The following is a 14,656-nucleotide window of genomic DNA, read 5'->3' on the forward strand; positions in this document are numbered from 1 at the left end:
CTTTAGTTCACTGGTTCCTAAGATATTGATGTTCAGTCTTGCCATCTCATTTTTGACAACGTCAAGCTTACCTTGATTCATAGATCTTACATTCCAGGTTCCTATGCAGTATTGTTCTTTGCAGCATTGGACTTTCCTTTCACCATCAGACACATCCACAATTGAGCTTCCTTTCGGCTTTGGCCCAGCCGCTTCACTCTTTCTGGGGTTACTTGTACTTGCCCTCTGCTCTTCCCAGTAGCATATTGGACACCTTCCGACCTGAGGGGCTCATCCGGCGTCATATCTTTTAGCCTTTTGATACTGTCCATGGGGTTTTCTTGGCAAAAATACTGGAGTGGGTTGCCATTTCCTTCTCCAGGGGATCACATTGGTCTGAGTTCTCTGCTGTGGCCTGTCCGTCTTGGGTGGCCCTCCACGGCATAGCCCACAGCCTCATCGAACCACGCAAGCCCCCTCGCCATGATAAGGCAGTGATCCATGAGGCGGAGTGATCTTCTACAACAGCTGAATGTAATTCCCACATAAAATTCCACCTTTACGGTATGGGAAGTTAGTTCAAAAAATATCTTGCATCAATCTACTAGCTGCATATTGCTGGTAGAGGTTAAATTCAAGGCAGTGATCCATGAGGCGGAGTGATCTTCTACAACAGCTGAATGTAATTCCCACATAAAATTCCACCTTTACGGTATGGGAAGTTAGTTCAAAAAATATCTTGCATCAATCTACTAGCTGCATATTGCTGGTAGAGGTTAAATTCATCTAGAAGTTTGGAGATGATCCAAATGATGCAGGGATGGAGCTGCCAAGTGTCACTGAGTTCAGAGGGGATTACTCACAAGTGAATGTATAAGATAAGCAATTTTGCAGTATAACAAAATTAATGAGATAGTCATCAAATAGATGTTATCAAAGAATGTTCACTATGTGGATCAGATATAGCCTTTGCTGATGGCATTATTTTCACAGATGACATGTAGGGCTTTGTCCCTTCAAACATAAGCATGGCCTCTTAGAGGGCCAGGTGTATTCTCACAATGATCTTGAAAAATGTGAAAGTTTTTATTTTCAGATGGGTTGATGTTGCTGTCTCCAAACACAAGGTCTTAAAGATTATCTCGAAAATGTACATCTCTCTGGTAAACTTTGATAATCTAAAGTCAGGTGATGTAGATTGAATGTATACATATACTGTATTTTTACTAAATATACGGGCTGCAGATAGGTGAAAAGTGTTCTCCATATTTAGTTTTGGTCAGTTTGCACTTTTATTAAGAATTCCACACCGTGTTCCTTCATGTTAGGAAGTATCAGCTCCTCAGTCTTCAGACAATCACACTAACTAGATGACCCCAAGACCTCTGTGGCTTTATCATAATAATGTAATTATTCATTAGTGAATAGTTTAGTATTGTTATCAGGGATTTATCTTTTGATTAGGTATGTATAATCTATATTAATCTTGGTTTTTCAGTGCACACAGTACATCAAATTTAAGTTTTCAACGTATTAGAAAATTCATATTGAAAGTTTAAACTTTTTTTGACACTGAGCCCTTTTATTTATCTTTTACTACACACAGAAGAAAACAGGATCACATGTAGCAAGTTTTCCTCATATGCATGGTAAAATGTAACAACTGAAAAGGGCTTGATAGTGACATGCGTGTACAGACATATGCATGCTAAGAGGCAATTAGAAGACTTCAGTCTCATTAAGCAACATTTGGATTCAGACTGTTGCTTTGCCCCCTGAAGTCTGGAAGTTAACTATTAACTATGGCTATTAGATTTTAGTCTTTTAATCTCAATCAGTTAATGCAATTTTATGTTAGTTTTCTTGGAAGTAAGTATGCATAGGATTTTAGCACTGTTTGATTTATCAGTGAGAGTAAATTTTCATTGCTGTATCTGCTAGTTAAGAGTATATTTGTTTGGTTCTGGTGAGTTTCCTTAAAAGGCAATGTGTAAAAAAGTATTCAATATGAATGGGAATTTTATGTATTGCATTAAAATTAGCTTCTACGTTCTTCAGTAATTTGAAAGGATGCATATAGTGAGCATTCGATAATACACCTGTGTATTTGAATTTAATCAGTTAAAAGGCTAAGTGCTAAAAATAATTGGTTGATAGTACTAACAATTTCTGTTCCAAATAACTTGAGCAGTTGCATATGGATTGCTGCCCCTTGGAGACAATTATAAGAAATCTGGATTAAGCATCTTATTCCTGGGAAGTGTAGTATTAATTGAACAAGGCTTTATATAGCAGAGCTTACCGAAGAAGAGTCTATTGAGCAATTCTTCCTTTTCCCCATTACAATTGTGATGTTCTGATACCTTTCAGTTCTTTCTTTGCTTGACATAATGCACTTTTTTCCTGTAGGGAGGCTTCAAAGTCAGCTGTAACATCCTTTGACAGAAACATAGTCATCTGAGAGTGTGTAGAAACTAAGGATCTGAATGGAAAAGGGAGTAATAGCTAAGAATTTTTAGCTAATGTGCTGCAGTGAAGAAGTTTCCATTCACAGTTCTTGTAATTGTTATTAGAAAAGCATCTTAAACATCCCTGGGAAAAGATATGTGTAGGTTGTCTGTATGCGTGTTTGTGCTTTTCCTTTTGGCCTGTTCTATTGGTGAAAGCAGTAAATGCAGTTCTGTCTTGTTCCCTTGTTGGTCTGAAGCAGCAAACAAAGTTTGAGTCCAGCAGCATCTTTAAAACCAACAAAGTTTTATTCCAGGTATAAGCTTTCATGTGTACGCATGTCAGAATCAAGGGTCAGTGCAAGCTGAGTTCCAGAGTCAGTCACAATTCAGTCCAAAGGTCAGTTACTGAAAGGGCAGAGTCTAGTTCAAAGCATTATATACCGGAATTAAGGTCCAGTAGTCCAAGGTCACACAAGTGCTGGGAGAAAGATTTCAGAGTCAAGAGCCAGTCCAAGGGTCACAGAAACAGAGCTGTGGTCACTGAGTCAAGAGGTTGATGACTTGTGGCTTCCACAACATGCAGGCTCCCAGCACTGGGATTTATACGCATTCCCTAACAAGCCCTTGTTACCAGCCTTGGGAATACTGCTGCAACTGCTCTAGGCTGTCATCAGCAAGCAGCTGGCGATGGGCCAGGAGACGTGCACTCTGCCTCCTTGCTTGCAGCTCTCTTCTAAGCCTCTGTCTGCAGTGCTCAAAGGGTGGAGGAGAGCCTGCTGGACTGATCTCACTTAAGTGCGTCTCACCTGCTGCACCAGGGCTAGGTGCTGGTGGCTCTGGGTCAGCTGCTGGCTGTGAGCCTTGATTAATCTGTAGCTCCTCTGCCTTTAGTTCAGGGCTGACTAAATGAAGCTCCTCTGCACCTTAGGTGTCTCCTTCTGAGGAGTCCCCAGCATTGCTTGTCTCAGGCTGACCAATGACATAAGAACATAAGAGACACCAATGTTGGATCAGGCCAAAGGCCCATCCAGTCCAACACCCTGTGTCACACAGTGGCCAGAAATACCAGGTGCCATCAGGAAGTCCACCAGTGGGGCCAGGACATTAGAAGCCCTCCCACTGTTGACCCCCCCCCCCAAGCACCAAGAAGACAGAGCATCACTTGCCCCAGAGCCCCTATCTATACCTTGTGGCTAATAGCCACTCATGGACCTCTGCTCCATACGCTTATCTAATTCCCTTTTGAAGCTGTCCATGCTTGTAGCCACCACCACTTCCTGTGGCAGTGAATTCCATGTTTTAATCACTCTTTGGGTGAAGAACTACTTCCTTTTATCCGTTCTAACCTGACCGCTCAGCAATTTCATTGAGTGCCCACGAGTTCTTGTATTGTGAGAAAGGGAGAAAAGTACCTCTTTCTCTATCTGCTCTATCCCATGCATAATCTTATAAACCTCAATCATGTCACCCCTCAGTCGTCGTTTCTCCAAGCTAAAGAGCCCTAAGCGCTTTAACCTTTCCTCATAGGGAAAGTGTTCCAACCCTTTTATCATTCGAGTTGCCCTTTTCTGCACTTTTTCCAAAGCTATAATATCCTTTTTAAGGTGTGGTGACCAGAACTGCACACAGTATTCCAAATGAGGTCGCACCATTGATTTATATAGCGGCATTATGATATTGGCTGATCTGTTTTCAATACCCTTCCTAATAATCCCCAGCATAGCATTGGCCTTCTTTATTGCAGTCACACACTGTCTCGACATTTTCAGTGAGTTATCTACTACAACTCCAAGATCTCTCTCTTGATCTGTCTCTGCCAGTTCAGACCCCATCAACGTGTATTTATAGTTAGGATTTTTGGCTCCAATGTGCATCACCTTGCACTTGGCCACATTGAACCCCATTTGCCATGTTGACGCCCACTCGCCCATCTTTGACAGATCCCTTTGGAGTGCCTCACAATCCTCACTGGTTTTCACCACCCTGAACAACTTCGTATCATCCGCAAATTTAGCCACTTCACTGCTTACTCCCAACTCCAAATCATTAATGAACAAGTTAAAAAGCAGTGGACCAAGTACTGATCCCTGCGGTACCCCACTGCTTACCACCCTCCACTGAGAAAATTGCCCATTTATACTCACTCTCTGTTTTCTATTATTTAGCCAGTTTTTGATCCATAAAAGGACTTGTCCTTTTATCCCATGATTTTTGAGCTTACTTAGGAGCCTTTGATGAGGAACTTTTATCAAAAGCTTTCTGGAAGTCAAGGTAAACAATATCTATTGGGTCCCCCTTGTCCACATGTTTGTTCACCCCCTCAAAGAACAGTAACAGGTTAGTGAGACAAGATTTTCCCTTACAGAACCCATGCTGAGTCTGCCTTAATAGGTTTTGTTCATCTATGTGCCACTGATTCTTTCCTTAATAATGGTTTCCACCAATTTACCCGGTATCGACGTCAGACTGACTGGCCTGTAATTTCCCAGATCTCCTCTGGAACCCTTTTTAAAGATGGGAGTGACATTAGCTACCTTCCAGTCCTCAGGAATGGAGGCAGACAATGCATACTTCTTCAGATACATCAAAATGGAAGTTACCAGTCCATACATATAGGTAGAGCGTGAGCAGCAAATTAGCATACAGCATAATAAAGGTGTTTAACAGATGGAAGGACCAAATTGGAATAACAAGCTTAGTTTATATGGTCACCATTTGTTTGGGTTTAATTCCGGGGGGAAACCGTGAAGGAAATAAATATATCAAAATCGGAGATTAATGCGCAGATGTACCCTTCTTAACTGTAGAATGTTGAGAGTAATTAACTGAGACCCTATCATGCTCCATCCGTCTCCTCTCAACCATGGAGGCAGCAGTACAGTATCCTCTTCTTTGAAGTGGTACAGTTAGCTGTACAGTGTATCTTCCCTGTCCCCAGACCAGAGAAATACATTCCAATCCACCATTCCAAATTATATTACATTCTACTACTCATTACGTTACAATCTACTATTTCAGTCCACTATTCCAAATTAGAAATAAAATTAAATTAAGAGAATGTATAGCCCTTCTGGGAGATCAGTGAGAATACAGGTGTAAGGACTGAATGACTTTACCATACAATGGTCCAATGGCACCTTTAAGACCAACAAAGGTTGGTCTGTCACTACTGTACACTAAGACCAACAAAGGTTTATTCAAGGTATGAGCTTTCGCGTGTATGCACATTTTATCAAATAAGTTAGAATGGCAGGCAAGGTTCAAACTTACAGCCAGATAATGAACAGCAATGTTCACTAGCTTTAAGTTTGAACCTTGCCCCCTGGCCATTCTAACGTATTTGATAAAGTGTGCATGCACACAAAAGCTCATACCTTGAATAAACCTTTGTTGGTCTTAAAGGTGCCATTGGACTCTAAATTTGTTGTACTGCTTCAGACCAACACAGCTGACCAACTGGATTTATCATACATAGTGAGATAAGAAACCCATGTCCCTATTAAGTCCTGTTATTCCAGTTTGGTCCTTGCATCGGTTAAATACCTTTATTCTGCTGTATGGTAATTTGCTGCTCACTGTCTACCTGTATCTGTGGACTGGTAACTTCCATTTCAATGTATCTGAAGAAGTGTGCATGCACATGAAAGCTTATACTTTGAATAAAACATCAGTGGTCTTAAAGGTGCCTCTGGACTCAAGCTTTGTTCTGTCTTGTTCCCTGTTAACACAAAAACTTTCAAGCACTTTTTTGGTTTCATTAATGAGTGCTTTGCATCCTGATGAGAAAGTAAATCAGTATGGGCTACTATGGTTTACCAGTAAGAAAGCTGGCTGGAGCAGCAGCCACGGGGTGGCTTGGTATTTGGAAACAGGTGTTTCTTTCCCCCTAATTAGTGACTGCTATGGAAGGGGGCCTGCATCCAGGGAAGGCTGCTTCTCCCACTGCCTGGGAACAAACAAGGGTGGGGGTCTCTGGGGGAGGAAGGAACGAAGCTTTATTGGAGTTGTCTCGGAGAAGCGCAGGGACAGGTGGGGAAAAGCTGTCTCTGAGCAGTGCAGCAGGCCTCATCCTTTTCACGTGTAAAGTTACATTGCAGCTGACTCATTAGCCACTGAGGAGGCAAAATCCTGTCACCATCGTCACTGCTTCATTAAGCGTTTCCCCTTTTCCTCTCCCTTTCTGCCCCTCCACAAGCACCTCAGACCCCGCTGCTGAGTTGGGCTTTGTTGGCCTGGATGAGAAGGGAGGGAAGGATGGATGGCCTATGGGCTGCTTGCCTAAAAGCATCTCATAGCACAGCAGTGGAGAATGTGCTGCCTTGAGAGAGCAAAGTGCCGTCAGTGTCAGTGCCTTTGCCAGCCATGTCCTCGATCTCTATTGCCATGCTGTGAGATGGCCTTTAAAAGGGAAGCAAGCACCCCTTGTGTGGACCATCCATCCTCTTCACCCAATCCCTGAAGCAGGGGCAGCTTTGGGGGCTGGGCTGCTCCCAAACAGTAGGAAAGGAAGCAGTACAAGGAAGCATTTGCTGAAGTAGTGATAGCAGCACTTCATCCTCTCAGCTACAGCATATCTGAGGCCAGGGGAACAAAGAGAGTGGATGAATATGCTCCTGAGGTTGGAGGCTGAGTGAGGGGGTGGGGCTAGGGAAATCACTAGCAAGAAATTTATGCAACTTTCATCGCTGTTTGCATCACCTGAGATATCCATGCTTTTATTGACATCAAAGAAGAAAAAGACTTGGTTTGTATACTTTGCTTTTCACTACCCAAAGGAGTCTCAGAGTGGCTTACAATTGCCTTCCCGTCCTCCTCCCCCAACAGACACCCTGTTAGGTAGGTGAGGCTGAGAGAGTTCTGAGAGAACTGTGACTGACACAAGGTCACCCAGCTGTCTTCATGTGGAGGAGTAGGGGAATCAAACCTAGTTCTCCACATTAGAGTCTGCCACTCTTAACCACTATACCAAACTGGCTCTCAGAAAGCCAGCAAAGTGTCTGATTTCTTTTCTTTTTGCAAAATTTTTTATTTTCCAAAACTACAAGAAAATAAGGAAATGGAAAGTAAAGGTAAAAACAAAACCACTAAAAACCCAAGAGGTTCTGGTCATATAATGATTACAAGAAAGATTAATTTGTTACATTGAAGGTGATCATTAAAGTCGCTTAAAAAATTTCAAGTCCAGGTATTCTGACTTAGTAAAAAAAACAAAACCAAGAACGCTTAAATATTAAGAAGCAAGATCAAACTTCAGATAAAGTTGACATCTCATTTGCCTCTTCTTTCCCTCAATTGATATCCTTGCTTGGGGGCAGCCGCCCCGCATTCCGAATCAGAGTCCTCTCCAGAAAGTGTTTCATCATCACACCCCTTGTTGCTCTTCTCGTCCTCTTCCCCTGTTGGATCCAGTTGTTGCTGCAAAAACTCACATGCTTTCATAACAGAGTCAATTTCCCCCCTCTTGTCTTTAAATTTGAAAAGTATGTCTTCAGGTACAATCCATTTGTAGGAGATGTTATTCTTTTGTAGAAACAGAGCCAGGTCTTTGTATTTCTTCCTTTTTCCCTTATTTCAAAGGGAATGTCTTTCAGAATTCTTATCTCCTTGCCATCAATTTTAAGGGTAGTTCCATTTGTTGCTTTTAGTATCTGATCCCTCACATGTCTTCGGGAGAATCTAACCACCACCTCACCGGGCAGATTATTTTTCTTTATGTATTCTGAATATGACCTATAGATCACATCCATCTCGCCTTGAAGAAAATCCGCTTTTAAATCTACAACCAGTCCCAGAGCATCACTCATAGTCTGCTTAAGATTCTCCCCTTTAGTCTCAGGAACTCCCTGAAATCTCAGTGTAAAGCTTGCCTTTTCCATTTGAAGCTGTAAAAGCTGGGCTTCATCAGAATTTCTCTTCTTTTCCATCTCCTGCATTTGCTTTTTAAGCTTTTTGGTGTTGGCATCCACTTCTTTAAGATTCTCAGCTGTTTGCTCTGCTTTCTTTTTGGTCTCGTCTAATTGCTGTTGCTGTGCAGCAAAGTTTTGATTGAGTGTCGTCATTTGCTCCAGCAGGGGTCGCAAAGCTTCTGTTAGCATCTTAGAGAAGTCTATGATTACATCCAGTTGCGTGACCGCACTTGCTGGGCTAGCACTTCCTGTAGGACACTTAGGTTTTGTTTGCTTATATTTCTCCGTCTTTTTAGCGACATCTTTGAAGCTGTTTACATTTAGAAAAGTTTGCCAAAAGTCTCTGAAGTCTGCAAGTCGCCTGTCATTCTCTTGTAAGTTCCTCACTATAGTCCCACTTTGCTTTCAGTTCCGCCCCCCTTTAAAAGGCATGCTTTAAGTCTGTTTTTATTTCCGCGGGGGGGGGGGTTCCCACACCCCCTTGCTTACTTTAGGGGGGCCTTTCAGCCATTTCTCTGGTTCTCACTTCAACCAAACTCACTCTCAATGTAGATCAGGTGGATCTCGCCATCAAACGTGTAAACCGCTCGACCTCCATTCGCTTCTCCCAGTGTGCGTCTCTGAGTCCAATACTGGAACACAGCAGCAAGACCGTCGGGGCATCGGAGCGCCTCAATCCACTGGCACCATGCTGGGAGAGAGGCGATCCTTGGTGCCCCATGGCTAGGAACCCATCACAAGGACTCCAGGGGGCACGTACAGTTGCACCCCCCTCTCCATCCACTGGCTCACGGATCATGTCCTCGGGAGCTCCCGAGAGACGCGTCCGCCATTAGATCGCCAAAACCAGAAGTTCCCAAAGTGTCTGACTTCTAAATGAACAGTTGGTTTTGCAGGTAGGGTTCCCAGCCCCCAGGACCCAGTGAGGCTTTTAGAGGCCTGGATCCCTACCCCCAAACAGGGATGTCACTGTGTGACATCCCCGACAGAATGACGTCACCCAGAAGTGATGTCATCATGTCACTGACATCGGGGGATGATGCTCTGGTTTTGGGGCAAACTCTATGGTTTTGAAGGCAAACTATGGTTTTAAACATCCCGGAGAGGCCCAGGAGCCCCTCGCCATTGGCCAGTTGGGACCTGGCAACCCTATCTGCAGGTAGAAAATCTGTGAATAGGAGTGGGTAAGGACCTGGTCCCCTGCTTATGGATTATTTCTTCTATAAAATCTACATGGTTTTCCAGTTTGTAGTAACAGTTTTCATGGGCATTTCTTAGCGAAGAAAATACATTATACTTCAATCTGCCCTTTGTGTTCATTTCTGCAGAGGGCTCTTCTTTGTTGAAAAGCAGCATTGTTTAATTACCAGCATGAAAATAAATGAATAAAGGGGTTGGATCACAGATCTGCTTGTAACCTTGAGAAAGTAACAACATTTCAAGTGGGGGCATTTTACCTGGTTAGAGTATGGCTTTTGGAACAGTTGAAGATATGTATAGCCAAAGATACCGCTTGAGAATTGTAGATGAGGTACTAATATGTCAGCTTAGTTTATGAACTTATTTTATTAACAAATTCACTCAACTTGTTCTCCCTTTTATATTTTTTCAGGATCAATATTTGCGCAACGTCAAGTCACAGTTCAAGAAGGCCCACTATACCGCACGGAAAACTCTCACATCACTATTTGGTGCAATGTCAGTGATTACCAAGGACCTTCAGAACAGAATTTTCAGTGGTCTATATATCTCCCATCCCTCCCAGAAAGGGAGGTACAAATTGTCAGCACCATGGACCCATCCTTTCCTTATGCTATTTACACCCAGCGTGTCAGGAGTGGAGAAATCTATGTAGAGAAGATCCAAGGGGATTCCGCTCTGCTGCACATCACAGAGCTTCAGGACAGGGATACTGGCGTATATGAATGTCACACACCGACCACTGATGAAAGATACTTCGGGAGTTACAGTGCCAAGATGAAGCTAATAGGTAAGGTTTTTGTTTTACAGATCTTTTGTTACCCTAGACGGAGCCTCTTGTTTAGGTCAGGACTGCAAATTTCGTATAGCACCTTTAACAAAAATCATTAAGGCGGCTGAGAGAGTAAATTGAAGCTGTGAAGGAGATGGTGGTTGAAGAGAGATGCCAGGAGCTACCAAAAGAGAAATGCTACACCAGTGGTGTCCTAATAGTGAGGAAAGAACTGACCAGGGCTGGATCAGGAGGCCTTAGCTCAGGAAGGAGGGCTCCAGAGCAAACTGATTTATGCAGTAGCCAAATCGCTCGCTCACAACTTTAATGCCAGTCGCTCACAAAGTAGAATTTTTGCTCACAAGCCTCCACAGCTTAGGGGGAACATTGCTCAGAACTCATTAGAATTTTGTGAATTCTTGGCTGGGAGAGCAAGTAGGAGGTACAGCTGGCATTATCAAGGAAATCAGTTCTTGTTTTTAATGTAGAATCCCCTATAAACTTCAGGTTGTAGAGAGGATGCAGAGAATATGGACAGTACTATCAAAATAGCTGCTTGTACCCACATGTGTTCAAATGTGATATAGAACTCTTTCCAATATCCAAGTGTCTATTTTAATTCAGATTGCGTACTCTGGAATAGAGTGAAAATATTGCAACTGTATGTAGTAATGTAAAGTTTCTAGAAAATTTGAAGCTATGGGGGGGAAACCTTGTTCCAGGGGAAAAAATTGTGATTTTTTAAAAAACCTAAACATATTTTTCTGCTTTAACAACATGATACCTTGTTTATAACCCTCACCTGGAGATTGGCAGCAATGGTTCCCCTGGAGAAAATAACTGCTTTGGAGGGTGGACTCTGGCATTCTGTTCAGCTGAGGCCTTTCCCCTCCCCAAACTCTGTCTTCCGTAAATTCCACCACAAAATCTCCAGGAATTTCCCAACCTGGAGCTGGCAGCCCTCATCAGGACTGGCCCCAATGAGATTCCCATAAAGGCCAAAGTAGACCTGGAAAGGGCCTCCTGCCTTTGTCTTTTTACTGAAAGAACCAATCTCAGTAGCCAGCCAGCCAGCCAGAGAGGAGCCAAGCAGGAGAAGCCAGCCAGAGAGGAGCCAAGCAGGGAAGAGTGGCCAGGCTTGGCAGTGGGCGGGAGAGAGGCGCATACCCAGCACCCAGCCAATGGCACACGAGTACTCTTGAGTAGTGGTTGATGGGCCAATGGCTGATGGAGCACACAGCACAGCCAGTGGGAGAGCCCGAAGGTGCCAATACGCTGGGATATATATATATATTGGATAACATAATTTGTTCAGTCGCACAGTCGAGTCTGACTCTTCGCGACCCCATGGACCAGCTCCCGCCAGGCCCTCCTGTCTTCTGCTGTCCTCTGAAGTTGGCTCAATTTCATGTTCGTTGTGTCGATGACACTGTCCAACCATCTCATCCTTTGCCGTCCCTGTCTTCTTTGACCTTCAATCTTTCCCAGCATCAGGGTCTTCTCCAGTGAGTGCTCCCTTCTCATTTGGTGGCCACCATATCCCACCATATCCCACCAAATGAGAAGGGATAACATAATAGTAGTATAATATATAGTAATAATAGATAGACTAGACTAGCCCTGTCTCATCAGATCTTGGAAGTTAAACAGGGTTGACCCCAATTAATATTTTGATGGGAGACCACCAAGGCAGTCTGTTTACTAGGCAGAGGCAGACAATGACAAACCACCTCTGAGCATCACTTGCCTTGAAAACCCTGCAGGGTCGCTATAAGTCGACTGCAACTTGATGGCAAAAAATAGTTAAACAATACAGTGTTGCTGGACAATAGAAGGATTGAAGAACTGATAGATTAAGAGTTTGTAAGAATAAAAGAAGAAGAAATCCCAACAGCTATCAATAAATTAGTAGAATAACAAAAGCAATACAGCCCATTCTCGGAAGCACTAACCCCTTTGAACACACTTACTAGTATTTTAGAAATTACCAAGTCTTGGAGTATTTGAAATATGGTGACTTGAATTTGCTGGGATAATCTAGCCATATAGGATGACTCTTATTTTAGTCTGGGTTTTAAATAACTTTAGCCTCAAACCTCAAGACTGGATAGAGACATCTTAAAAATTACTACTGTCCTACACCCCTGCAAAATTTCCAACATGGCCCTAAAAAAGAAAAGAAAATACTGTACTGTATTTTCCGGTCACTAAATATGTGCCCAAATTGTAGTGTACACAAACCTATGTGCATTGGAGTCTTTGCTTCACTTCGAAAAGATGTTCTGAGACATCTAGGCTCAGTTTAGAAGCTATTACTTGCAGTTTTGAATATCAGCTGATAATGTAATATCAAAACTTCTGATATATGAATATTATATCAGTTTCAGATTAATTATCAAGCCTGATTAGATCCATCTCATGAAATGGATTTTAGTGTTCATGAGTTTGATTGTTAGTCCAGATGTTATCTTTTATGCAAAGGGTGCAGGGATGGAAGTGGCTTTAGCAAACAAAAAAGAAGACCCCTCTTACAATACCATCACAGCATCTGAATTAGCCCTTAAGCTTGATCTTTGGACACAGAAGGCAGAGCAGCCTTTGGGAGATCTTCAGAGGGTTAGCCCCATTTGTGTGCTTATGGCAAAAATGAACAGGAGTCTTGAGACACAAAGACTAGCAAGTTTTTATTGTACAACATGCTTTTGTGGACTAGTGTGGTTTTCAAGAGATGCATGCCATGTAAGGGGACCTACTACATGGTAGAATAAAAACTAGTTAGTCTGTGATGTGCCATTAAACTCATGCTTGTTTTTTGTTTTCCCTCGCGGCTGAAACATATGTCATGGATGATGCTACCAGTAGGCAGTTCTTGATTAACTACAGAGATCGGTAACAGGATGTAAAAGAAAAGTTGATCTTTAAGGCAACTACCTGCTAATATTCAATGCAGAATAAATCAGGAAATGCAGGCAATGTTTGTCTATGCCTCTTTCTGGTTAAGGCATGAAAAGTGAGAAATTTAGTATGAAAATATTCCTGCTAGCAAAAGGATTGTTCATATCATTGGAGAGTGATGCTGTTTGTTTAGTTAGAGATGAGTTGTAGTTGGACTTGGCTGTGTGCTTCCTCTACCATATGTGGGAAATAACTAGAAATGCTCACTCAAGAAGTATGCCTAAGCTATGAGTGAGTTACTGTTTTTCATTTTCTCAGCTGTGGAACCAAACTTTCTCCTTTCATCAAATTATGAATTTTTAATTCCCTCATTAGGTTTAGCAGCCCTTATTTGGCAGCAGAATGGCCCAAGGGGCTTTAAGGAGATGGGATTTTTAGTTCTTTCAAGCACTATGAAATGTGTGGGGGAGGGGTGGGTAAAAAGGATTTTTAAACTGTATCTGCTGGTTTCCTTGGCCACTTAGTGCTCCGTTAGATTGTGGTAAATGTTAATTGATCATTGTATCTTTGCTGGCTGTTATTTAAAGATGTGCTTCTAAGGGTTTTACCCCTCACAATGTTTAAGCACTGAGAAGAGAAAAGTAAAGGCTGGCCAAACAGCCATGCAAAAGCTGCTTAAAAGTGCATGCCACTTTCAGGCATCCCTACTGAAATTCACTGTATTGTATGGAGCTGATCAGTAGGGTGGGATGCACTGCATATTGTGGGCGTGGCACAGAGTAGGCTTTATCATGGCATCGCCAGTGAGAACTGCAATAAGTTGACCAGGTGTCAGACAGATAGAAAAATGGGGAAGAAATGACTGAAGCACAAGTCTTTGATGACAGAATGGACAAATGAGTCTGACATGCAACTGGAGGACAAACTGTGATGAGTGTGGAATTCACTGCCACAGAAGGTGGCGGCTACAAGGATGGATGGCTTCAAGAGGGAATTAGATAAACACTGTGTGACAGAGTGTTGGACTAGATGGGCCATTGGTCTGATCCAACATTGGCTTTTCTTATGTTCTTATCTGTGTTTTGAGTGTGTGTAATCAGATGCAAGTCATTTTTATCTCATTCAGCCAAACAATTAATTCTTTGTCTCATTCATACCCTAAAGAGATAAGCAGGCAAAAGTAATATCTGGATCTACTTTAGGAATACCTTCACTTGAACTTTGATACCTAGAATTCTGCTAATTCTGAAGAAGACAGAGTCAGGATTCAAGATGATCTAGATAGGCTGGAACAGTGGGCGGAGACAAATAAAATGAATTTCAATAGAGATAAGTGCAAAGTCCTACACTTAGGTACAAAAAATCAAAGGCACAGATATAGGCTTGACAGCAGCACATGTGAAAGGGATCTAGGTGTTCTGGTCGATCACAAGCTAATCATGAGCCTGCAGTGT

The 14,656-nt window shown here is 42.6% G+C and overlaps 1 protein-coding gene across 1 annotated transcript in view; it reads left to right on the forward strand.

Annotated features, from left to right (window-relative positions):
- The window catches only part of IGSF3 (immunoglobulin superfamily member 3), a 171,543-nt gene that overhangs the window by 40,820 nt on the left and 116,067 nt on the right, over nucleotides 1–14,656 (forward strand). The window contains exon 2 of the mRNA XM_015419696.1: nucleotides 9,948–10,325. Within this exon, the coding sequence (XP_015275182.1) occupies nucleotides 9,948–10,325 (378 nt within the window). The remainder of the gene's footprint in view (nucleotides 1–9,947; nucleotides 10,326–14,656) is intronic.

Source organism: Gekko japonicus, unplaced genomic scaffold, assembly GCF_001447785.1.
Source record: "Gekko japonicus isolate JY-2015 unplaced genomic scaffold, Gekko_japonicus_V1.1 scaffold1587, whole genome shotgun sequence".
Lineage (NCBI taxonomy): Eukaryota > Metazoa > Chordata > Lepidosauria > Squamata > Gekkonidae > Gekko > Gekko japonicus.